Raw genomic sequence first — 25,365 nt, 5'->3', positions numbered from 1 at the left:
CGTAGCAATGTTAATATGGATGACTATATTGATAATCAAGTTGACTCTGTATCTTGTATTCCAATTTGAGCAAACAATAGAAATAAGTCCTTTGAGCTTACTTTAAGATTGGTCATGTAGAGGTTCTTTCAAATAGTGGATTCCTTGATCCAACATGCTCCCGTTTACTAACACCATTTGTTGGTTCATCTATTGAGAATTTGCCTGATGTCATATCAAAAAAATCAACAGACATAAACAATCATACACCGTAGACTATCTTATTATAAAACAGTTTTATAAAAAAAGGCTTCAAAATTCAACTGGTAGTTTTTCAGCGCAAATCTCAATTAAATGAATTCATGCCCTGCAATTCATTGAACTTAGAATACTAATACGTTTGACATACTGCTAATTCATGATAAATATACATAGACTATATCCAAGGATTCTTTAAAGAAAAGATTAGAATAGCCAAAAAAAAAAAAAAAAAAAAAAAAAAAAAAAAAAAAAAAGCTTTTGAAAATGAGTAACCCATAACAGCTGGTAAAATTTATTTGAGGGAAATAAAAGTAGAATGAACAGTATTAAAGTATTTAGTTGATGTTTACAATAGGTTGTCGTTCTCTGATCTTAAAACGAAAAACAAAAGGATAGCAAAGAAAGTAGAAAAGAAGGAGGAGTTCAAAGCAATAAACTTGTTCACTATAGACAGTGATGAAGAAACAAATAAAGTGTGATTATTACAATCAGTAAAAGTCATTTCTTTTTTGTTGACCCTCTCAGGTCCATATACTTGAGCTCCTCTTCCCCAAATAATGATGATTTTTTGCTATTTCCGATTAATCTTTCTCAAATCAGATAACAAAGTACACATCGACAAATTCCTAGTGTATTACATGTCCAATATGATAGCCCTGTCTTTTTTTTTTTTTTTTTTTTTTTTTTTTGCTGGGCTCGACTTATCATTGAAGTTACAGCAGAAGCTTTCAAGTGTTATAATGCATTCAATTATTATACAAAACTTTTCATGTGAACGTATACATGCCGTATTGTTCAGACATAAGACTTCCTTACACATTACTTATCATTCAAAAGCTTTTATGGGCAAATAAATTTTTTATTTTAATAAAAAGCATGTTAACCAAGAGTTCTTCAAAAGTTTTGCTTTGTTCTCAGCGTCAAAAGAAACCTACGATGATTAGCAAGATCAACCCCGAGAAGGTGTTGTAAACATCTGGACTGGTCATTTGCCCCACTGCAACATAATTTCAGTCTCACATTATCATATTTAACTGAAACATAAGACTACCAAGGGCAATATCGCGTACGACATAGTATTATGCAATGAAGTCCTAACAATTAAAAAGTGAAAAAAAAAAAAAAGCTGATGACGTACTCAGCCTTGTGACAAGGATGAGCTATTTGAGCCTCTGCTACTTTGCACTACTGATGATGCTGCTTTCTAATTAGGCAGACATAGGCCACACACTGTGCAAGTAGGTTGTGAGGTAAGAACATGCTTCATCTGCAATTTAGATTTAAACAGCTGCTATTTGGCATTGTAAGCGCTGTATCGTACTTTTTTTTGTCGGTCATTTAAATCTTCGTTTACAGACACCCCTCTATTTCGCACATGGATTCAAAAAAAAATACTTTACTACTTTTTGAAAAAAAAAAAAAAAAACGTGCAAAAAAAATACTCTTTTAAAAAGTAGTATTTTTTTTTGATTTAAAAATTGACGCGTACCCCTTTTTTTTTTTTTACAAAAAAAATTTTTTTCTCGAGTTATTTTTTTTTATTAAAAAAATATACTAAGCTTGATTTTTTTAGTAAACTGTACATAAATAAACAAAAATCCCAAAGTTTTTTATAATTACAAGGGGAATCCTTTAGAAAAAAAAGTGAGTTGTTAAAGGGTTTGGTAGAGAGAAAGCGGAATGATGATTGAGTTGAATTATGTTGAATGGTGTAAGAGGAGATTATCAAATCATTTTTTAAGCCTTAGTGTCCTTCTTCTTGGAAGCAGCAGCTCTCTTTGGAGTAGCCTTTTTAGCAGGTGTAGCCTTTTTGGTGGCAGCAGCCTTTTTGGCAGCGGCAACCTTCTTAGGAGGAGTAGACTTCTTGGGAGCCTTGACATTGGCCTTTTCGGTAGTAGTCTTCTTTTTTGTAGGAGCAGCCTTCTTGGTGGCAGCAGCCTTTTTAGCAGCAGCAACCTTCTTGGTTTCAGTCTTTTTAGCAGCAGGTTTCTTGGTTTCAGTTTCAGCTTTCTTTACAGGAGCAGCCTTTTTGGCAGGAGCAGCCTTTTTGGCGGGAGCCTTCTTGGTGGTGGTGGTGGACTTCTTGGTGGCAGCAGCCTTCTTGGCAGCAGCAACCTTCTTGGGAGAGGGTTCGGCTTTCTTGGCAGCAGGAGCAGCGGCCTTCTTAGTCTCTGTCTTTTTATCAGTCTTGTTCAATTTAACGGTACCGGAAAGACCTAATATCATAAATCAATATTCCCGCTCCTTCTTTACTCTATTCTTTTTCTTTTACCCTTGGGAAGTTCAAATATTCCTTTGGCATGACCACGCTTGATAGCAGCGGAAACTTGGGTATCAAAGTGAGAACCAGGAGAAACCTTGAAGTTGGCCAAGATGTATTTCTTGAGAGCAGGTCTGGATGAACCCTTTCTTTCCTTTAAGGCAAGAATAGCAGCTGCAAGTATAATCAGTATCTCTCTCTCTCTCTCTTTCTCAATCTCATTTATTTTATTTACCTTTGATCATGGCTTCATACTATATTTAAAAGGAACACGAATCAATCAATAAAATGATCACATATACAATGAGTTTACACTTACAGTAGGGTGATCAGATTTCTTGGATGCGGAAGTAGTGGCAGAGGCGGTAGATTTCTTGGTGGCAGCCATTGTATAAAAAAAAGTATTTATTGAAAGAAAAAAAAAAGAAAAAAGGGGAAAACGAGTGAGGGAAAGAATATGATCCTTTTATAGCCAGTATCTGAAATTATAATTTGAACCAATCAAACTTGGTGCTTAATTTTTTTTTTCATCCAATTTATTATTTTTTTTTTTTTTAAAAAAAAAATGGAGCGCGTCTCCTCAAACCAGTACTCCCCCTCCCTTCTGTTTGCTGTTTTCTGCAGAAAAGTAGTTGCTTTTTGTAAAAAGTGTCACTGTTTATTATAATAAAGAGCATAAAAGATAATATTCACTTGTAAAATGATATGGCTTTTCATATTTAAATGTTAATAATAAACGATCATTTTTTATTTTAATTGAAAAAAAAAATTCAAAATTTATTTGCATTCATCCTTTCAAATCACTGCCATTTTATTTCATAGTTTAATATGATCTTATACATAACAATATGCACAAACAGGATAGTCTATCAACTATCATCATCTTGTTTGTTTATGCTATTTGCTTTTAGAGAAATAGCAAACAAAGAAACCTAAATATTTTTTTTTTAAAAAAATGAAGAAAATTTTTCACAAAAAAATTCAATGAGAAAAACCATGTGCTTCTATATTGAAAATAGAACAAAAAATAGATTGGATTTTTTACCAAATTACTCTCTCTAAATGTTCTACTTTTAATTTGTATCGTTTTACATGTAATTTTATACACGACAGTCTGTTTGATCTGATATAAAAAACGCTTTATTTTTTATAAAAAGAGTGGCTTCCATTTATATTCAATTTCAACTTTTTAAATATTCACACAAACATGAACACTCAGTGACCCTTTTCGTGTCTTCTCTCTCTCACTGCCACTCAATAATTCTCCTTCTCCTTTTTATCATATCCTTTTCGACTATTCACGTTAAGATATAAGGGAAAAGGAAACCGAAAAGAATGCCGTGTATGTTTTTTTTTGGAAAAAAATTTTTTTTGCTATACTTTTTTTTTTCCAATTCCCCTCTTTTTCAACTTGTAAAAAAAAAAAGCAAAAACATGCACGTTTTATTTTTGAAAACTTGGAAATGTAAAAAGGAAAGGATGGTTATTAAAATAATGTATTATTGAAGCTAAACTTGTATTCGATTATGAAAAGAGGAAACGACATAATCATTTCATCCTTTTTTTTTTGTTTTTCACAGATACGGAACTTGCCGAAATTTTTTTTTTCTTTTTTTCTTTTCCCTCTCTTTCTTTCAATAAGAACTCTTTTATATTTGATCTTCTTTCTCCTCTTCTTCTTTTCTTTCTGTCTATTAGACAAAGCGGCAGTTTGATTATATTCTATGTCCTCAAAAGATTCCAATTGCTTTTAAATAGGATCAAAAATTCTGTTTGTTATTTTCTCCCCTTTAAAGGTTAATAATATGACACTTTATTTGAGTTTACATGTTTGAAAAAGCATAGCCTTCTTCAGTTGTATCAATAAGATCCTATCCTTTTCTCTAGTATCATTTGCTTGAATGATGAGATTTGGTATAAATAAGTAAAAAAGGGATAAAATTCTGGTTTGATTTCTATCTAAATGAATAATGGAACAAGTACATCTAATTAAATGATACAAGTCAATTGATATGAATGAATCAGGATGTTTTATAGAAAAACAATAATAATGACAGGATGAACCAATTTCCCTTTTTTTTTGTATTTTTTTATTCTGATGTCATAATCAACTAAAGCATCTCATCCTGCTGTTCTTTACGTCGTAAATCTGTCAAAATTAAATTACCATTTCGAAAAACTAGTGCTGTCAACCACAAACCTTACACGTCTTGCACACACTATCTCCTGCTACAATGCCCCCGTTGATTAACATGACGCCTTTCTTCAAACAGGTAAGTTGCTATCACCCAGAGACATCCCTTCTCCAAGGGATGTATTTTTCTCCTCATTCTCTTTTCTTCTTGATCTCGACACGTATTTATTGTTGGCGTAATTGGTTTCTTGAATGCCCCTTCACGACGAGGTTTGCTCTTTAGACTCAAAGTACATGCCAATCTGTCAAATCTAAAACAATGTTCAAAAAAATCTCAATCTTTCTGTTGCCTTGACAATCCGCTATCAAAGATGACACATAAGGAAGGAAGTGAGGAACGATGAAATGTAACACTGATTGTGTGAAACCATTTATGTCATGAATACAATAAAATGTCAGCATCCAACCACATCCATTCTTTCTTCTCTCGCATTAATAATAATAATAAAAAACAATCCCCGGGCTTTTTATTTTGTTTTTATTCTTTGCTTTCTTTTTATTTTTTATTTTTATTTTTTTTTTATTACCAAATATTCCAAAAACATTTTCAACAAGACATCTATTAACCACTTATAACCCAAGTGGCGATTCAGTCAATAAATCCATGAGACTCTGTTCTCAATTTAAAATCTATGCCATATGTTGGTAAATGAATAAATTTTAAACTTGCTTCAACTTTTTTTTTTTTTTTGCTAATGTAAACTCTTCTATAGTATTGTATCATTGGGTGGATTTTTGGTAAGCTTTATTTTTGTATGTGAAAATAAAATTAACCAACTTATTATTGCATAGTATGGGTAATAACAACTATTATTCTCAAGCTTTTTTTTTTTAGTATCACTAAAAACCATAATTTTATAGTTATGACAGTGGTATATTGACCTCGATTCTCGTCTATCCGTCATTTGAAGAAAAGTACGGTTTATACACCGAAAACTCAGCAGGATATGCAGTTGTATCTGTTTCTTTGGCTGCTTCATTTGTGGCATCCTTAGTAAGTTGGATAAATCATTTCAACATTAGTTAATATCTAATATATATTAGATATCAGGATTCATAGCGGATGGAATAGGAAGAAAAATCTTTTTAATGATTGCATCCATTATACATACCATTGGTTGTATTATCGAGGTTGCTGGTCAGTCCCAAGCTTCCTTTTTTGCAGGACGCATCATTTCTGGTTTAGCCATCGGTATCCTCAGTATGCTTGTCCCTCTATATCAAAGTGAAATAGCCAAACCCCAAAACCGAGGAAGATTGGTTACAGTGTTTCAAATCTTTATCACCTTAGGGTTTTGTGTTGCCTTTTGGATAGGTTACGGAACTTACCATATCGAAGGAGAAAAATCCTGGAGGATTCCGTTAGGCATTCAAATCATTCCTGGTGGTCTTTTATTCCTTGGCATCTATTTTGTCCCAGAGAGTCCGCGTTGGTTGATCTATAAGGATCGACAGACAGAGGCGCTCGAAATCTTGGCCCAATTGAGATCACATGGTAACAAGAGTCATGTAGACGTTCGGATGGAATTTACGAGTATTGTACAAGACGTTTCATTTGACAGAATGGCTTATAAGCATCGCTTCTCGAGCTTGCTGACAAAAGGGATTGACAATAATCGTAAAAGGCTATTGCTAGGCATGGGTGTGCATATATTTAGTCAACTATCTGGAATCAATGCTATTTTGTAAATAAGCATAGATAACACATGTTCTCTCACTAATATTTTACTAGATTTTATTTTCCTTATATACTTGAAAGTGCTGGAGTAACAGGAACTTATTCTGCTTTGTTGAGTAACGGAATTGGTGGATTAGTTAATTTCATAGCTACTTTATTTGTGATAATCTATGTAAGTAAGTGTAAAAAGTAGGAAGAAGGAAAGCAAGCTGATTCAGTACTAGATCGATCGATGGGGTCGTCGAAGAATACTGATTTGGGGTGCAATAGGTATGGCTATCTGTATGATTACGATTACTGTTGTATCTGCTGTCTTTGATCAAGACCTTATAAAGCCAATGTCGCATTATAACATTAATCTTGAATCTGCCATTCGTGATATAAGGGCATCTTATTCCATTATTGTTTTATTATGCATATTTATCGCCTTATTCGCCCTAAGTTGGTAATGAAAGATGATATTAAATGTTTGTATACATTGTGCTGATGCATATATAGGGGACCTATTGGATGGATTTATCCAGCAGAAATCTATCCGCAAATGATACGAGCCAATGCGATGGGAATCACTACTTCATGCAGTTATCTTTTCAACTTATTTATTGCGTTGATTGCACCTGTTATGTTTGAGGACATTGGATGGAGAACATATGTGTTCTTTACTTGTATGTGCCTTGTTATGGCGCTCGTCATTCATTTATTCTATCCTGAAACAAAGGTACATGGCAGTAATCATAGCGACACTGGCTCTTTTTCTTATTCGTTATTTATAGGGACGTTCATTAGAAGAGATCCAATTGATATTTAGTGGTGCCCTCGTTGATCAAAGACCTGATGCACATCATCCCTCTACTGCAGCAGAAGCGTTAATTCAATTAGAACATATTAAACATCAACAACAACGCGAAAGATTAGCAAAACAAAACATTGATACACCATTAGAATGGATCGCGTCTGCATCAAGCCCACCTCATCCTATAGAAAAATCAATTAATAATAATCACAGTTTTATTGAATTATCTTCAAATGTAAATAGGTCTCTTTCAGAAAGATCCTTGTAAATATAAAGTTTGTAAATAAAGACATCAAGAACAAAATAAGAATAAGCAGTGGCATGTATTTATCATAAATGTAAGAAAAAGCCATTAGAAAGGGGGCTACCTTGTCACTTTTTGACTGAATGCAGTCAATGTCAAGGTTATGTAAAGAAAAATCAAATAAATTGAACAAAAAAAAATATCAAGTTGTATTGATGAGTATAAAGCAAGCTTTAAGTTTGTTATATATGTGTTTTTATATGATGATTACTAAGTCAGTTAAGAAACAAAAGTCGTCTGGTACTTTACTCGCAGATAAATAGAATTGTCACGTTTTTTTATGTGGACATAGTGATTGAAAGACAGAGATACTGATAGGGTATATGAAGTGTCAGTCTCAGTCATCAAGACATAAACAACATAAGAATAAAAGCGCTTACCTCCGAAAAGTAAAGCAATCATCGATTGCAGCCTAGTTCTGCTTCCTTTTCAGAAGAGAACGGCAAGAATTTTGTATACAGTGTAGAATTGACTGTTGTTTAGAAAGGCTTAATGAAGCCGGGAGTATGACCATGTCCATAAATGAAAGACCCAGATAGTGACGGAAGAAGACCAGAGAGCGAAAGAAGAGGACTAGATAGCGAAAGAAGAGGACCAGATAGCGAGACAATATGGGTTTTTTCTTTTTCTTTTTACGCATGTTGTTTTTAAACTAAAAGGGAAAAAACGATGAATAAACAAAGCAAGTCTTCCATTCACTCTTTTTAAATGTCTTCTTTTCTTGGAATACTACGCATACCCCTGTTCTATCACTTTTATTTTTATCTTATCAAGTCAATTATGATGAAAGGATCGATTGTTCTTTAACATTTGCTTGAAGTAACTTATGCAAAAAGAGGATAGGGTATAAAAGTAACTCTCTCATTAAAGTTCAAAACTACGTCTGCCTATTCTATATGCTTAGCAAAGAAGCAAAGAGATGGCTTTTTGTAAGCTTTCTAGAAGGAACCTGAAACAAGATTTACCTTCTCAAGGTTTTGAACTTTTATCACACTTTTTTTTTTTTTTTTTTTTTTTTTTAGTTGAACAACAAAAAAGCTTTATGTAGTGTACCTCATATCTCTTTCTATTCTTTAATATGGCCTTAGTATTCTTCTTTCTCAGCCCTTTCTCGGTTTCAACGTTAACATCGTTGATACTGTTGGCACAAGATGAATTTTTAGATTTTACTTGTATAGATAAATCATGCTTTATTTTCCCAAAGAAAAACAGAGCGTGTTAAAATACCTTAAAGCCATAATTGCAGACGTAAAAAAAAGTCTGGAAAACGCACATTTATATACTTTTACCTCTTCTCAATAAACTAGTTTAAGCACTTTGAACTCAACAACTATTAGTCAGAATGAGTAGCCTTTGTTGATGGCTTCGTTAACTTTTCTTATCTCTTTAAACCATGTCAATCTTTTAGACGTTTGAATCTGTCTTTGGGTAATTACTCTCCACTGCCAAAAGCTCGATTTTGATAAGTCAATATTAGGACCTGTTACAATGAGACCTGACAGGTGAATGCTTTAGTTTTTTAACAAGTATTCTCATTTTCTGAAGCGATAGGACTCACCAATGCTTGAAAAAACATTCGAAAAGGAAACTGCCTTATAAAATTTTGTCCGAGGTAAAAAAAAGAACCATGAGTCTCATTGGGCCCTACGGGCATATACTGCTTTTGGGCTAATTGTATTACAATTTCAATAAAAGTGCTTGTATTTTATAACATTCACCAAAACGCGACAACTAGTACGCGCATGTTGAAGAATGTGTTAAAACATAACGCAGTTTTAAATCAAGACATTTTAGTATTGCTTAGCTTGTTGTAATTCACGGATTCTACTGGCAGGAAACCTTGTTAATCTTATAGTTTTGAGTGGTTGCAATTTCTCGTTCCCCTCTTTTCTGCTTTTACATCGGAGTGTTAATACAAGAGAAGTGAAAACAAAGTATTTGTTGCATTGAATTCATTGGCTAATTTTTTATTCTTTTTTTTTATTATTCTTTCTTTTTCCTTCACCGTTGTCAGTATGCGTTTTAGTTTATTAGCTCTTCTTGGCACTATTGTGGCTACTTCAGTTTCTGCTTTAAAGGAACCACCCACTCAACTTCAAGTTGGTAACTATAAATAGTATTTTTTTTTTTTTTGTATATAAACACTGCGATTAGGTGTTAAAAAGAGAATTCCTGCCTCTGAATGCACTCGAAAGTCTCACAGCGGGTAAGAAAAGTAGAAATAGAATGATACAATAGTATTAATGATATATAAAATAGTGATGAATTGTCAATGCATTATACAGGTACTCTTTTCGATACTGGAGAAAAGTTTGACAGTAGCTTGGACCGTAACGAACCTTTTGTATTTACACTTGGCGCTGGTCAAGTCATTCAAGGATGGGATCAGGGTTTGTTAGGGTAAGCAAGGATAATATAAAATAATGAGGTAGAAAAGTCTTATGATTTGAGCAGAATGTGTGTTGGTGAAAAGCGTCGATTGGTTATTCCCCCTCATTTGGGTTACGGCGAAAGAGGTGCTGGTGGTGTTATTCCTGGTGGTGCAACTCTTGTATTTGAAGTTGAATTACTTGAAATCAAACCAGGAAAATACAATCAAAAGGCAATGCCTGTACAACAACAACAAGAGTCTCCCATCTCGTAAGAGGTTTTATATTAACACAGCTCATATTTTGCTTACATATGTTGTATAGATTCACTTCACCTAGTTTCCTCGTTTCAACTGGTATTATCGTCGCCTTATTCCTTATTGTGTTTAAGATGGCTAAAAAACAGGATATTGCAGAAGCCAATGAGAAGGCTGCTGCTGCTACAGCAGAAGCAAGCACTGAAAAAAAAGAAGAAAAGAAAGAATAAATTGCGTGTGCATAAGCTTTATTAATTTTTGGTCATCTTTTCTTTTATGGTTTCTGTTAGACTTGGATTGTTGTCTTGGGGTGATGATTCTTGTTTGGTTGACTTTGGTTTTTCATCATAATCACCGATTTTAAATATCCCAGAAGTTCCTGTTTGTGTTTTTTTTGCTTTTGATTTATCAGAAGAAAAAGGGTTCTTTAATTCACCAATATCCATAATGTATGTATTCTACAGAAGAAAAAAAAAAAAAAAAAAAAAAAAAAAAGAGTCTGCCTTTTGCTTTAATGTTTGTTGTTTAATTATGCAACAAAGCCTTCGTCCAATGAATATTCCGAGTTTTTAGTTGCGGATGAGCATTTCGATACGTCATAAATAGGCAAAAATGATCGAGATACAATAAGAACGGTGGATTTTGTCACTTTGAGAAAATTAAATGTCACATTTTCATATCAAGCTCGTACTAGCCTTTCTGGATATAAAATCCGCCTATGATACTGTCGACAGGAACTATATATGGGAGATTTTACTCCTAGGTCTTCTACGCAACTTGTTTGATGAATTCCAGATAGAAGTGCTCCTCTCAAATGCAGCTTCTAGGTGTTTCCATCCAAAGACTGGAGTACTCCAAGAATCCATCCTCTCGCCCTACCTTTAGTCGGTATATATAAATCAACTTCCGGTATACCTACGCCATCAAGCTATAGAGGATGATACACCCCCATTATACTTAGCACCACTCTTGAATTGCTTACTTTACGCGGATGATGTGGTTTTGATAGCCAACAGAGCAACTATGGTTGACCTACTACGAAAATGCGAAGAACATAGTATGCAAACGGGATACCGGTGGAATCCTTCAAAATGCGTCATTTTGGATAACCAACCACAAACAATAGAATATGCGATCTATGACCAAGCTTTATCGCAAGCGACAACTTTTACTTACTAGGAATATCCTCCAAGCCAGGCGGCCGCCTTGATCCGGAGAAGCTTGTTCAAAGCCATGTCTACGATGAATGTCCTATCTTCTATTGGGGTAAACCCATCTGGATTCTCCAAGCTCCTATGCTCTCGATTTTATGCTCAAATAGTTCGGCCACAAATGGAATATGGCATAGCTATCAACTGCTTCAATCACACTCAGCTGAAATCTTTAGAAGAGGCACAAGACAAATGCATATGTAAGATTTACGGTGCGTCTAGAAAAACATCCACTAAGGTGATGCTCCATTTGGCTAAATTACCCAGAATGAGAGAAAGAGTAGCTATCCTGCAAGCCCAATTCCTCTTTCGTTCATCATCTTTACCTGAGGACACATTGCTGTATCGCTTAATGCCACATATACAGTACACCAGAGGTCATCAATGGTATAAACTATCAAAAACTGCTCTGTGGAGATTGATGCCGTCGACAGTAACCGACTTAGATACTCGAAGCTTTAGAGCAATAAAAAAGAAATTCCTTCACTCTAACCTTGAAAAATAGATCCAAGGTAAGAACTCCAGACTACTATCCAGCTGTCGACCAACGATCACTCTCGACCCTATCTTGTGGCTACCAATGACTCATGAAGAAAGAAGTCGATGTATACGATGGCGCCTTGGTTGGTTTCCAGATGGAGCTCCCAAACCCTGCCCTTACCATCCCAACAACAACCTGTCAAGATGTCATGCCATCAGCTGCCTAAACACGCATCGCCGTCTTTGTATGCCTGAAGCAATAGTTGACCCTATGTCTTTCCTTTTGAATATGTTTCCGACGCGCACATTTATTCCCTCTAGTATTGCTCTGTCCTGGACCTGTCGATGATCCGTTATATGTTCTATCCTCCATGAATTAGATCAACTACAACACTATACAACCATTCCGTGCAAGACACCTCATGGCCAAAAACTAATTGAATGGCTGAAACAATTTAACTAACTTCGTATGGTTCTCTATGCATCCTACTTTCCTTTCTCATTTTTTACCCTTGAACCTGAAGGGGGGTGGGTTTCTAAACATCAAACCTACAAACGGATTGATCTGGTCCGGGCGGACGCTTATTTGTTTTATCTTTTAGCGTTTAATTGGACCTTTAATAAAATATAACGTTTAAACAAAAATGATTGTCCTTTTATGTCTAGAAATTTCGTCCATTTGAAATAAAAGAAATATCACAATAAGTTAAATCAAATGGACCTAAAAATGATATCTATTTCTTGACTTCAAATGGTTAGAATGGAGTTTTATTATAACATTGAATGATTAACGCAATCATCCATCAACTTATTGCAGCCTTTGACTTTTCTCTATCTAACTAGTTCAAATCCAGAAAAATATAAACAAATACGTGTGCATAATAAATAAAATCAATGTTGCGTGACAAACACAACTTCATTAATTCCATATCTTCGCAGTCCATTTTTGATTGAACAGATGATAATCCTTTCCTTTTGGGTATGTATAATGAGTCAGAAAGTGGTATGATACCTTTAAGGATCCTCTTTTTGGCCACTACACGTAACTAGTTGAATAGATAGTGCATCACTTGCTCACTCCCTTCATATTCTTGTTTATCACTCTCTTGTTCATTGTTCATTGCTTGTTCTTTGTCATCCTCTTCATTTTCTGAACCGAGTTCTTTATATTTTTCGAGACTGATTGAAGCTGACTTTGCGTATTTACCAAGAGTAGTAATGGAATTTACTGCATATTGTGCGTTTACATCTCTAAGAGCAAACCCAACGGTCCCGATTAAATTAACTTTAATACCCCGAACTTAAAAAGTTGTCAACCAGCGGACCCTATTAGCAACTCTATTAAAGTTAATATGTCTTAAAATTTCGCCCAAAGGTATTAAAGTTAATAAGAATTATCAGGCCTATTGTGAGATTGGAATTTGTAAGGCTTTTGTAGTATAAAGTAGGCTTGTTATAAAGGGTTTTTGACTTGAGACCAAGGCTTTGAATAGTGTTTAGTTCCCAAAATAGTAGTAGATTGAATATAAGTTCGCTCGTAATAAGTGACCACAAGATCTTGTCAAGTAGATCAAACTGTTTTGAGTAAAATAAAATAAAAAGACAAAATAAAAGGGATTACAATGAAGTGTGTATGCTTCAAAGGACTTCTTGTTCTTGATGTTAAGTAATATAAAAGAAAAACAAAGAAATTTAATTTGAGTGATATGAATTGTATTTACAGAGAGAAATATGCAGCTGAGTTCGATACGACAACATATAAAGGGATTATGGACGAATGCGAAAAACGTAGAACACTACTACCAAGTTCAATTACTGTAAAAATTGACAATCTTTTCGACGACCAATTGGAATATCGTTTTGATAAAAATACCAATAGAATATTACAGTACTTTGACGACCAAAAATCTGCTGAACCAGATAAAACGTCTGATAATTACAAATTGTTCCGCATTGTACAGCAAGCCGTCTTCAATTTCAAATTCTGGGCAAAGGAGTCTGACGAGGTGATGGGCAGTTATTCAGAAAATATGTATCTTCGAAAGTTCGCTGAATTAATGGATATATTGTTTGAAGATGAAAATGATGTCGCTATATATGATGGAGAAACAATTTCTCAAGCTAGTCAATATATGAAAATACTAAATGAAGATGAGGCGGATAGTGGAAGACGAATAGATATGTTATCGAAAACAAAGTATAATGACACAGTTATTGAAGTATGCTCTACTGAATTCAAAAGGCTTACCGCTTCCACTACAATTTGCAACCGACAACAGAGCAAGAACATTAGAATTAACTCTGCAATAGCATACAACATCCACAATATCACCAAGAAAGAGCTCGCCATAGAATACATGGACTGGAGAGGACGAATTGGATATATGGTGCAACTATTTTTTTTCCAAGGTGTGGTGGTTGCACATCAAGTTGATTCATTATATATACCAAAATTGTTATTGGAATTGGATAATTTTCGATCAACTTTGAAACGGCTTTACACATGGAAAGAGAAGAAAATAAAAATTAGCAATGAAATAAGACTGGCGGCTTTTGAAGAGCAGCGAAAATATATGGCAGCGGATATTTCTACTTCCCATTGTGAAATTGTCTATAGCCCACCACGACCACCAAAACCTATGATAACACCTTTTTTCACGCCAACAAGACCTAATAAAAGGAAAACACCTCATGAGTCTCATCAGAGTGAAGACGAGGAGTAGGCATTGCAGAAACCAAATGAAATTACATTATATTTCTTTTCTATTGGTTAAATAAAGGAGTGGTATTTCTCGTGATTAAGCTGGGTCTCAAATCAGAGTGAGATCCAAAGTAAATTACTTTTTCAAGACTTTGTATGACTTGTTGTATCAGGATCGTAGTTTACCTATTGACTTGTAAAACCCTATCCTTGCTTAATTTCTTGATTATAATTAAAACTATCAAAACACAAAGGAGCTATAACTAATCACTCAAATAAGAACGTGGAAGAGAGGATGTTTTATTTTGACAATTATTCCTAATTTCTAATTTACCTATGGTTCCTGGATATAATTATTGTTTGATAAAAGCTCGTACCGAACCTAGGAGAATAAATCGATTATATCTGGCATACTGTTTCTAGTGAATTATAGCTTCCAGTCGTACAACTTGTACATTGAACCTTTCAAATGATGCAGGTTACATTTAATACACGTAACTGTTATCTATTATCGTTATTTAACAATTATTTGGTTAGGGTAAATGCCAGGAGATTTTTGATCGGCATCATAAGACAATCAGGTTATTTTCTTTCATGAAGGGGCATATTTACGGAAACATGATTTTATAGCAACGTTACATATGCTTTCTCCTCTTCCTCATATGAAAGCAAGATTCTCTTTTGGATATACAAAAAATAGATTAGAAAAACTCGGATTGATTCCGCTCATAATTCATTTATGTCATAATTGCATGTCCATAAATGAATGAAGGCGTAAATAAAGGAGATGGAATGTTGTCTAAACATATCATGCTATACTTTCTTAGCGAAAAGCTGAAAAATGAAGAATTACATCTCTCTTTTTTTTTTTCTCAGTTACTCAAGCAATATCCATCTTTTTCAATCAAGACATACCATCTTAATTTTCACCATGAAACCTTTGTTGGGGATTAAATAGGTAATGATGTTTTAAAGCTAAAAAATGAGACAAGGAATGGGTAATTGTCTCCTAAATACATCTTATGTTCTTATGTCTTGAAACCAAATTCCATAATAAAAAAGAACAAAATACAAAGAATTTATAATAGAAACTAGAAAGGGCAAGTTAAGTTAAGCAAATTAGTATAGTCAAAATAAGTCGTCATATTCCTCAAGAGAACATTGCATAGCATTGAACATTAAAGAATTGCAGTTACTAAGACCTCCCCCCCCCCTTTTTTTTTTCTCTCTGCTTAACTTTGTTATAAGTCTAGTAAATAGAATAACAATTATTAGCAAATCGAATGTCGCGTTACCAAAGGAAAAGGAATGAATGTAAATCAATAGTATAAGAAATTCATTTAAATCAATTACTTTTGTAAGTAGAGGTATTAATAATGAAAATAAAGATGAAGAAGCCTAATCTGTTCTTTTTGTAGCCTCACATCAGTTTCAAATAAACTCAAAATTTCATATAATAAATTTAAGTAACAAGTGATCCAGCAAGAAAAACGCTTAATTTATTTTTTTACATATAAATTAAAACTAATCTACATACAAGCTGTATTAAAAAGTGGGGGGGGGGAGAAAGGTGAATGTGCGGCGAAGAAAGATGTATTTATAAATTATAAGCATTGAAACCATAAAAAATACCAAATAAGAGGAAAAGAATTGCACCAGCAAAAGTAACTAAAATATATTGTAAGCAAATGTACTAGCAGCCCTTTTCTCCTCTTCCTCTTTTTACCTGTTCTAACAGAAATCTTGGTAGCCAGCATTCTACCACCAATTACTGCACCTGCTGTACACAAACCATGTCCAATGACAACACCAGCAGTAACATAATACACATTCTATTATAATCTGTTTAGCTTTCTCTCTCGTACAGATCTTTATCATTTTACATTGGCGGCTGCTAAAGCAATAGTAGATATTTGTGATCGGTCACCCCATTCACCCAAGAATGTCAATACAAATGTTTGTACAAAGACAGGCGAAAACACAAGTTGCATCAAATTCATCAATCCTTCTTTAGCGTGTTCCTTCTTACTGGTGGGGGTATGGTTAGCAGCCTCTAATCCACCTACTTCAAGCTCTTCCAATTTACTGGCTTGTTCACGATCTTCTACAATTTTAAGTTCTTCCTCTACTTCGGCCATCTCTTCATTTTCGGCTCCTTCTTCCATATGGTAAGCCTCATATAACATGCGGGCACCAAAACATAGGAACAAAACAGAGGCACAAACGTCAGTGTACTGCTTAGGAATAAGATTGGGGACGACATGGCCAAGGAATGCAGAAAGAATGGACATGATGGCCAAAGAAGAAAATGCGGCAGAGAAAACAACTAGACGAGAGTGTTTCATGGCCATAATGGCGGCAATCAGAAATGTCTTGTCACCAATTTCAGATACAATGATCATTAATAAAGATATAATAAAGGACTTTTCAATCTTTATAGCTTCTTCACTGCTCTCTAATATAACAGAAGAATCTATATTGGTGGCAAGATCAGCATCTACTAACTGAAAGATGTTAAAAAGTGATATCTTCTCCTTTCCCCTTTTTCTCTTGCTTAATTTACTTGTTCAACAGGATCATCTGATTGTGCCTTTACAAAAGTGAGTATGGTAAATAATATAATCAACTTTTGTAATCTATTCATCTTTCTTTTTTTTTTAATGAAACAAACGACAAGAAAAAAGAAAATGGAAACTTGATTTACGATGGGCTTATAGATTGAAAGAAAAAAAACTTAGATCTCCGCATATCACCAATAAACAAAATGTGTCAAAGGGAGGATTTACATTTTATTAAAAATGATATACTTTCTACTTTTCTTTTATGGGTTCTTCGGATTCTTCGGATTCCTCAGATTCGTACTCTCCTTCACTATAAGATTCTTCTTCTTCGGATTCGGTTTCACCTTCTTCTTCTTCTCCTTGTTCACTTTCATCGTCTCTCTGTCTCTTGACTAAACAGTTACGGGCGATATGCCCGGGCTTTTGACACACAAAGCATGTCTTGGGTTTTGGTTTGAAGCCAGGGCTGGTGCATTCACGGGCAATATGGCCATATTTATTACAGTTGTAACAAAGAATATCACTTGCCTTACAATCTTTAGCAAAATGATTGATACCACCGCATTTGTGACAAATAATATTTCTTTGCCTACGAGGCTTACGAAGTGAGTTATTACGAGGCTCTCTAGGTTGTGAAGGTTGAGTACACTCTTTAGCTAAATGACCCTACAACAAAAACAGGTTGGCTTTAACCTCTTTCCTATTTACAATCAACTTACATGCTGTTGACAGTTGAAACATTGAGGTAAAGCTCTACTGGGTTTAGTAGCCACAGGTGCAGTAGAACGAGGACTAGTGCATTGCGATTGGATATGTCCAACTATGAACTGTTCATTAAACCAAGATCTCTCTCTATTTTTTTTAAATATATACCCCCTCCACAGTTAAAACATTGCTTAGGTTCAACTACCTTGGGTGTAGTACAATCAGCAGAATAATGGCCAGGCTGTTTGCAGTTATAACAAAGTCTTTCAGCCTCTGGACAAACATTAGCAAAATGTCCAACTAATTTATAAAGATTGTTAAAAAGGCATATATACAAATAAATCTCTCTTTTTTATACCATTTCCACACTTATAGCAGGATCTCTTAATATAAGCCATTATTATACCTTACACTTAAGCTTTATTTCGAAAGAAAAAAAAATGGTTTACGAAAAAAAAAAAAGATTGAATGTAAAGGTCTACGGCCAATAGAGATCCGAGCTGAGGTTGTTTTCGGGACTTTTTTATTGCAGTCTTCCCCCCAGTGATTGCATAGCCAGTAAATAACCTAACTATATACTGTAATAAAAGGAGAGAAAGCAGATTTAAGTTTAATATGGTTGATATAAAATGAAGCATCTACAATGGGATTCAATTTAAAATTGAGATACCAAAAAGAAAAATGTTTCCTTATTTCGTTTTTCAATTGCTTCAAAAAAAAAAATTGCGTGTGTTAATCTTTAAATGATTTGGGGTTAGGTTTTACTTGTAATCTTATCTTACAATTGATAATTTGCAAATTTCATTTTTACGAAATATTGAACTTAAGAGATAGCAACTGTTTTACAGCATAATGACTTACTTTCTGTTTAGTTCTTGTGTATTTGTAGAGAGTTTAAAGTAGTTTTGAATAAATTAGATCTAGTAGTCGCTTCTATCAAGAAAACATTTGAATTTAAATTCAATTTATAAAGTAGAGCAGTCTTGATATAAGGATAACAATAGCTTGACACGAGCTTTAAAAGAGATATAATAAAAATAGTTGGTTTCAAGGGACTTGGTTTGTTTTTGATGTTAAGTAAAATAATAAAAAAACAAAAGAGATTTACTTTGGGTGATATTTAAAACAATCAAAAGCAAAGTATGTCAAAAGTAAGTGAGGTAAGTACTCGATTGTATAAGATTTTTACAGTTTTTATGAATTTTATAGCATGTCTTAAGTTTAAAGCATTTCATAATTGCAATGAGCTTCCAAAGTCAAAATCAAGGTCTACATCTTCACAGTGTTGTCCCTTAATCTTTCACATTTGCTTTCTTACCAAAGTAAATTTCAACATTCTAAAAAATAAGAAAATGATGAAAGTAGACAAAAAAAATGTTGCTCCGTAGAGCTTCCTTCTCAGAGATTTAGTGTCATCCTTGTGCAGGGGCCATGCTAATCTTCTCTGTATCGTTCCAATTTTAATAAGTGACAGAGGTCAAAGACGTGTCATTTTTGAAACAAATTTCAACTGATTATAACCCTAACGAGAAAAATTTTAGAAAAAGTTATGGGTAAAATTACATACTAAATCCGACCCGGACATTCATTTTTGTTAATTTTTTGATTGGTGGAAAAGTTAATCAATAAAAAGTATGCTATTTACTTCATTTATAGCGCTTAGCTAACTACAGAGCTAAAGTAATTAAGGAGGAAGTAAAGAGAAGAGGAGGGAAGATATTTAGGGTTGGTATTTAGCATTTAGCTCACACACTCATTATGAAACTTTTTTTTGCTATAAGTTAGCTTAGTATACATGAAACTCCAACTTACCTTGCTTTTTTTTTTTTTGACTATGTATAGTTATCAAAACTATACTTATAATAGCACAGTTTTTGTTTTTGCTTGCAAAAGAGAGAGAGAAAAAAGAAAGGGTAGGGGTTATTAATATTCACATTTTTTTAATGGCTATTCTATTCTGCAGGGAAGACGTTTTGTCTTTGTTTAACTTCACGCGTTTTTCCTTTTTTTTTCCTGCAAAAAAAAAAGGTCGCTTAAGACAAACTCATGCGCTCAAGTACCACTGATAATACACTTTATTCCGAGGTTGTTGGTGTACTTTTGAGAAAGAAATTCGTGCAAATAAAATAAAAAAAATGTGCAAAAGTAAAAATAATTTAGCGTAGAAGCAGGAAAAAATTTTGAGTAAAGGTAGAAGAAAAAATGATGCAAAAGATAGAATAAGAATAATAACAATAATGAGTATATATAATAAAAAAATTAGTAGATAGAAAATAGATAATATATTAATATGAAACTTACTAATAACCTAAAATCTACATTCAATGATAAAAGGTGCAACAACCGAATGTTAATAAACAAAGCAAATGAAATTTTTATCTTTAAACCACACGGATTTTTTTCTGAAAATGTATCCTAAGGTTGGCACCACTCCGTCTCCTAATGGGATAGATGCTCTCTGAGCCACGCTTTATTTTCCTTTTTGTAATAAATAACAATTTTCCCTTTCTTCCCTATATCTTTCTGCCTAAACATATATTCATTTTTCTTTCTTTTTAGATAAGAAATCAAAGTACCCTCAACTCCACAACTGGAGGCTTGGGACATTGATAAGATGACAGATTTTCTAGTATCAACTTGGGCAAACTCAAGTAGTTAACCTTATATGATTTACAAATGAAGACAATCGCATTATTATGCCTAGCTACCATGGCCAGACCAAGATCAGATATTGGAAGACTACATTTCGAGATATCATCTTTAATTTTGAAGATTATTAAAAAAAATTCAATTCCTACAGGTGTCAAGATACATTTTAGAGAACCAAAAGAAAATCAAGTTAAGACTACAAGACTTGGTCTTCTACAAGATACTCGTGTATGTCTGGTATCCACTTTATACTTGTTTATCTCAAAGAGTAACTATTTGCGAGTCAATCTACCGACTAATCATACTTTATTCTTGGCACACATTGATAAACCGGAACAAGTCGCATCTATTCGTCCCTCAACGATATCAAATTGGGATAAATCTATCATGGAAAGACCATGAGTAGACACCACCATATATAAAGCACATTCAGTAAGATCAGCTTCAAGTATAAAGGCAGTAGAAAAAGGACACTCTATTCAAGCAGTAAAGGAGCATGCCGGTTGGAGTCTCAACTCAAATACATTTGAAAGATTCGATTACAAACCAACAAATCAAGACTCTTCAAGTACAGCAATTACCCATTCAATTTTTTCTCAAGATGAAAACTCTATCACATTAGGAGACGGAGTGGGGCCAACTGAGATTGATTTAGGAACAACAAACAATGAAAATAGCGTATAGCATTTATAAGACTTCTTTCCACTTCGCATCACTTTTTGTCGTTTTCCCTTTTTAGGTAATTCTTTCATGCCTCAAGACAACCGGCAACTTCAACGATTGCGAGCAAAATTAGCTGCTACTTGTAATGAGATGTGTAAACTCCAACAAGAGAATGCTTCATTGCGCCAACAACTCGCACTGTTACCTTCACCATCGGCAACCGTTTCTCCTACAAATGAATACGCCTCATTACCTATCACCTCCCATTCTTCTTCGCCCACCACCAACTAACGCCCTCACTCGCCAAACAACATAGTTTCGCCTCCTTCCAAGGTTTCGAAAGCCAGATACAATACTTCTCACCACACAGCCTGACAGCCATTTCTAAGCAGTTCTTGTCATCTACTACAGGCTTCAGGTTTATTCATCTACCTATCCAACGCCGATTCCCTTTGCACCAGTTGCGCTCCAGCCTTCACCGCTTGCACGTCAATACCCGTCGTATTTTGAATATTCACTATCCTGATCGACATGTGGTAAGCCTCCTTATATACATTGTGGATATGAGAATGAGCTTCGCGAGCAATCATGTAAATTTCACATCCTAGTCCGTGATGACTTTGACCCTCTTGACCCAGAGAATATTCGAGATCCTGAGCTCATCAATGCACCAACTCATCAAAAGGTTGAACATGTCCGCTGGGCATTTCTTCAGCGGCTCGGCCTCGCACTTTGTTGTTTCAAAAGACTGTATAAACAGTTGTTCGCTTCTTTCTTCGTTCCGGTCCAATTGATCACGAGTACCTAAGGCCCTTTGATCTTTCTCTCCCATATACATTCCGCAATGAACATATCCTTGATCATATACAGTCCTTGTAACCTATGAATGTACTCCCCTCCCACCTGTCCCCTTAATCCATACATGTTTTTCCATTACTGCCATCCCTCTTCAAGCTTAGCCTCTGTTTTCGACTCCTGCAACTCCCCAAACCTAGTGTATTTTACACAGTCCTCTTCACTTTTCTTCCTTTCATTACTACCTTCGATCTCAGAAGGGCTTTTGGTTTCCATTTGTTTCTTACTGATCTGATCAGGGCGAAAACGATGCGATGTTAGACATCATGCGCTCAAAGTGATCATTAATCTTTTATAAATAAAAATCAAAATTTAAGTGTATAACGTTTATATAAAAGTTATTTAATAAAAAGGCATTTATCTTCTTTTATATCCTTTATTTCACATTTTTAATGAAATTGAATAAATACAACTTCCCTTTAAATCTTGTTAGCACAAAAGCTTAAAAATATCAGTTCTATTGCATTTAATTTTTGACATTAATAATTCATTCAATTTCTTAAAGAATTCTATATTTATTTTTAAAAAGAAGGAGGGTTTGATGAAATAATATAATAAAAAAAAACCAGAAAAAAAAGAATGGTGTGTTGTTTGAGAGAGAGTTAAAAATTGGTGATTCGTTTATTTTAAACACCAATCAGTTTATCAAATTTTGGACTTAAAAAAAAAAAAAAAAAAAAAAAAACAATATAAAATTCCTTATCTGCTATGTAACTATTTTATTCTTTTTATTTTTGTTTACCCAAACAGACCTTTAATTACTAAGAAAACAAAGGTCAACAACAATAAGCCTTTTTTTATAAATAGCTTATTCACTAAAAGACATACAAACGCACGCAACTTTTGTATTCATTAATTTACATTAAAAAATGACTTCCACTGTTCCTTTTCCATTACGAGAACCACAAATTAAAGATGAAGGAAAACCCAAACCTTTTCAAGCCAATCTCAATATTAATTTAATGTGCCCAGACTGTAAAATAACTCCACCTCATATTGTTGAAGAGTTTGCTTCTGGTGATTTAGTTTGTGGTGATTGTGGACTTGTCCTTGGTGACCGTATTATTGATACAAGATCCGAATGGAGAACATTTGCTAATGACGAAGGCGATGTATGTATTGAAATATAAGCGAGTGTAAAATGTAGAGATGATATATTTTTTATTCTAGGATCCTTCTCGTGTAGGTGCTGCGGCCAATCCATTATTAGACGGTAATCAACTTGATACGGTCATCTCAAGAAGAGATGGTGGAACGGGTGCAGCCAAAGATTTAAACAAAGTACACGGAAGAGCAACAGCTGTCAAGGGAGAACGTAACCTTGTTCAAGCCTATAAAGAGATTGGTGCCATGTGTGATTCGATTTCTCTTTCTAAAATTGTGAGTGATACAGCCAAACAGCTCTATAAACGAGTTGAAGATGAAAAGCTGCTGCGAGGAAAATCAAGTGATGCGATCATTGCCGCTTGTATCTTTATTGCCTGTCGACAAGAAAAAGTAGGGCGTACATTTAGAGAGATTTGTGCTCTGACAAGGGTGCCCAAGAAGGAAATTGGACGATGTTGTAAAACACTACAGCAGAAACTTCAGACAAATACAACAATTATGAATTCTGAAGATTTGATGCTTCGTTTCTGTTCTAATTTGCAATTAGCTAATTATGTGCAAAAGGCAGGTATTGATTTGGTGAGACGTGTAAAGGATTTGGGTACATTGGCAGGTAAATCGCCTATTTCAGTAGCTGCTGCTTGCATCTATCTTGTATCTTACCTTTATCGTCAACCCAAATCAACAAGAGAAATTGCTCATGTGGCTGGCGTATCTGAAGTAACTATAAAGACTGCTTACAAAACATTGTATGCAGAAAAAGAGAGTTTATTGGATATTAATGACTTGAGACAAAGACCAGGTGGTGAAGAGTTAAGTCTTGATGATTTAGCATTGCCTTGAAAAAAATAAATTATTGATTTTCATTTATTATGAAGAAATATATATTATTGAGGGGTATTAAGTTATTATACAATAGTATCATTATTATTATTATAGACGGAATCTCTTTTTATAAATTAAATAAGTTGGTGATAATTCATCTTCTTCAATTATTAAATTGTTTCCTTCCTTGTTGTTGTCAATAGCACAGGGAGGTACACGAGTATTGAGATTAGGAGGAGAAAGGATGAGACTAGAGGATGATGTTGATAAGCTGGGCGTAATTAATGAATAATTGGACTGCTGTTGTGTGATGATGATGATGGGCGTTAATTGCTTATTTCTTCTTTTAAGTAAAGATGTACTTTTATTTCGTTTTCTGTCTTCGATAGCGCGTATCCATAATTTCACATCTGATTCTGATTCGCATCGAATCATCCATGAGCTATCCACTAATTTTAATTGAAAGCAAAGTGGTTCGCGTTGAGGTATGATTTCAAGAATTCGATCAAGATTTAAAGTTTCTAAAGGAAGTTCTGCAAGCTTATGTAAAAAAGAGGGTTAGTTAATGTAAGCTTAAGTGTCATTATTGCTTGCCTCATATTTATAAATCTGGATTTCTGAATCTAATAAAACAAAAAATCTTGATATCCATTGTGCATCAGTGAACGCTTTTTTTAACAGCCAACTAGTTACAGGTAATTGTGTGTTCATATTGAAAAATAGTATTATCGATAGCAAAAAGGTAAATTAGAAAAAAAAAAAAAAAAAGAGCAAAACAATGAAGGTATTTATACTCTCGCTGTTTGTCAGATTTAGGTTTATTTTTAGTACAAAAAAGGAACCGCTTTTTATAAACACATTCTTTTATTAAAATACTAAAGCAAGAAAGGCGTCAATTGAACCTAATTCACCCCCTTTAGAGTGCATCCCCCTTTCGTTACTTTATATGTAAAATGTGGGGTAATGGTTCTAATTTTATATAAAGCATGAAGATGCGTATGTTAATATATATGGACTACTTTTTCCTTCATTATTTATTATTAATGATCGAAACGATCGTTATATTTTGATCATCTTTCTTATTTTTAAAGACAGTGTTTGTGTGTGTACTACGTTCTCCTAATTTCCTTTTTATTTACTTGATCCGCATACAGGACACCATTGTTTTCTTTCTCCATACCAATGAAAAAGGGGAGAAGGAAGAAATATGTCTCTTTTTGGATTTAAAAATGCGTTCATATATCTAGTATGCCATTGAAGCTTTTTTTTTTGAATAAAGCAATCATCTTGCTTCCCCTTTTCACATACAAGCATATTTTTTTTTTTGGGGTATTCACGTTCAGTTTACCCACTTTCTTATTTACAAAAAAAGTACAGTCTTTTCCAAATAAACGAGAAAACGTTACACTGAAATGGGGACTTGAAACTTCTAAAATGGGAAAAACTTTGCTGGCTGCTGAAAAAAATCTATTTTCTATAATAAGAAAAGTCAAGATGAAGAAAAATAAGAAAG

The 25,365-nt window shown here is 34.0% G+C and overlaps 11 protein-coding genes across 11 annotated transcripts; 5 read left to right on the top strand and 6 right to left on the bottom strand.

Moving 5' to 3' along the window:
- Positions 1 to 1,977: 1,977 nt before the first annotated feature.
- Positions 1,978 to 2,888, bottom strand: RO3G_11677 (uncharacterized protein; the record flags this gene model as incomplete). The annotated part of the gene is made up of 4 exons (XM_067666261.1): positions 1,978 to 2,456; positions 2,513 to 2,674; positions 2,736 to 2,754; positions 2,820 to 2,888. The coding sequence occupies 4 exons, from the start codon at positions 2,886 to 2,888 to the stop codon at positions 1,978 to 1,980; spliced, it is 729 nt and encodes a 242-aa protein (XP_067522362.1).
- Positions 2,889 to 5,326: 2,438 nt separating this feature from the next.
- On the top strand, positions 5,327 to 7,433 carry RO3G_11676 (uncharacterized protein; the record flags this gene model as incomplete). Its single annotated transcript, XM_067666260.1, has 9 exons — positions 5,327 to 5,339; positions 5,408 to 5,432; positions 5,556 to 5,688; positions 5,739 to 6,189; positions 6,331 to 6,379; positions 6,427 to 6,548; positions 6,643 to 6,817; positions 6,871 to 7,090; positions 7,146 to 7,433. The coding sequence occupies 9 exons, from the start codon at positions 5,327 to 5,329 to the stop codon at positions 7,431 to 7,433; spliced, it is 1,476 nt and encodes a 491-aa protein (XP_067522361.1).
- A 2,051-nt stretch (positions 7,434 to 9,484) lies between these two features.
- On the top strand, positions 9,485 to 10,325 carry RO3G_11675 (FK506-binding protein 2B; the record flags this gene model as incomplete). The annotated part of the gene is made up of 5 exons (XM_067666259.1): positions 9,485 to 9,572; positions 9,624 to 9,675; positions 9,729 to 9,869; positions 9,924 to 10,109; positions 10,163 to 10,325. The coding sequence occupies 5 exons, from the start codon at positions 9,485 to 9,487 to the stop codon at positions 10,323 to 10,325; spliced, it is 630 nt and encodes a 209-aa protein (XP_067522360.1).
- Positions 10,326 to 11,328: 1,003 nt separating this feature from the next.
- RO3G_11674 (uncharacterized protein) lies at positions 11,329 to 12,013 on the top strand (the record flags this gene model as incomplete). The annotated part of the gene is made up of 3 exons (XM_067666258.1): positions 11,329 to 11,672; positions 11,812 to 11,818; positions 11,900 to 12,013. 3 exons carry the CDS (start codon positions 11,329 to 11,331, stop codon positions 12,011 to 12,013), a joined length of 465 nt encoding a protein of 154 aa, XP_067522359.1.
- Positions 12,014 to 12,625: 612 nt separating this feature from the next.
- RO3G_11673 (uncharacterized protein) lies at positions 12,626 to 12,907 on the bottom strand (the record flags this gene model as incomplete). The annotated part of the gene is made up of 2 exons (XM_067666257.1): positions 12,626 to 12,822; positions 12,865 to 12,907. 2 exons carry the CDS (start codon positions 12,905 to 12,907, stop codon positions 12,626 to 12,628), a joined length of 240 nt encoding a protein of 79 aa, XP_067522358.1.
- Positions 12,908 to 13,555: 648 nt separating this feature from the next.
- On the top strand, positions 13,556 to 14,276 carry RO3G_11672 (uncharacterized protein; the record flags this gene model as incomplete). Its single annotated transcript, XM_067666256.1, has 2 exons — positions 13,556 to 14,005; positions 14,196 to 14,276. 2 exons carry the CDS (start codon positions 13,556 to 13,558, stop codon positions 14,274 to 14,276), a joined length of 531 nt encoding a protein of 176 aa, XP_067522357.1.
- A 1,808-nt stretch (positions 14,277 to 16,084) lies between these two features.
- On the bottom strand, positions 16,085 to 16,889 carry RO3G_11671 (uncharacterized protein; the record flags this gene model as incomplete). Its single annotated transcript, XM_067666255.1, has 3 exons — positions 16,085 to 16,155; positions 16,214 to 16,319; positions 16,371 to 16,889. The coding sequence occupies 3 exons, from the start codon at positions 16,887 to 16,889 to the stop codon at positions 16,085 to 16,087; spliced, it is 696 nt and encodes a 231-aa protein (XP_067522356.1).
- Positions 16,890 to 17,297: 408 nt separating this feature from the next.
- Positions 17,298 to 18,151, bottom strand: RO3G_11670 (uncharacterized protein; the record flags this gene model as incomplete). The annotated part of the gene is made up of 4 exons (XM_067666254.1): positions 17,298 to 17,714; positions 17,768 to 17,868; positions 17,922 to 18,053; positions 18,112 to 18,151. 4 exons carry the CDS (start codon positions 18,149 to 18,151, stop codon positions 17,298 to 17,300), a joined length of 690 nt encoding a protein of 229 aa, XP_067522355.1.
- A 2,169-nt stretch (positions 18,152 to 20,320) lies between these two features.
- On the bottom strand, positions 20,321 to 20,567 carry RO3G_11669 (uncharacterized protein; the record flags this gene model as incomplete). Its single annotated transcript, XM_067666253.1, has 2 exons — positions 20,321 to 20,511; positions 20,552 to 20,567. 2 exons carry the CDS (start codon positions 20,565 to 20,567, stop codon positions 20,321 to 20,323), a joined length of 207 nt encoding a protein of 68 aa, XP_067522354.1.
- Positions 20,568 to 22,789: 2,222 nt separating this feature from the next.
- RO3G_11668 (uncharacterized protein) lies at positions 22,790 to 23,870 on the top strand (the record flags this gene model as incomplete). The annotated part of the gene is made up of 3 exons (XM_067666252.1): positions 22,790 to 23,032; positions 23,091 to 23,640; positions 23,785 to 23,870. 3 exons carry the CDS (start codon positions 22,790 to 22,792, stop codon positions 23,868 to 23,870), a joined length of 879 nt encoding a protein of 292 aa, XP_067522353.1.
- A 90-nt stretch (positions 23,871 to 23,960) lies between these two features.
- Positions 23,961 to 24,287, bottom strand: RO3G_11667 (uncharacterized protein; the record flags this gene model as incomplete). The annotated part of the gene is made up of 1 exon (XM_067666251.1): positions 23,961 to 24,287. The coding sequence occupies one exon, from the start codon at positions 24,285 to 24,287 to the stop codon at positions 23,961 to 23,963; it is 327 nt and encodes a 108-aa protein (XP_067522352.1).
- Positions 24,288 to 25,365: the final 1,078 nt, after the last annotated feature.

Source organism: Rhizopus delemar, genomic scaffold (genome assembly GCF_000149305.1).
Source record: "Rhizopus delemar RA 99-880 supercont3.9 genomic scaffold, whole genome shotgun sequence".
Taxonomy (NCBI): Eukaryota; Fungi; Mucoromycota; class Mucoromycetes; order Mucorales; family Rhizopodaceae; genus Rhizopus; species Rhizopus delemar.
The sequence above is the reverse complement of the archived record's forward strand: the minus strand, read 5'-3'. Positions and strand labels throughout refer to the sequence as shown.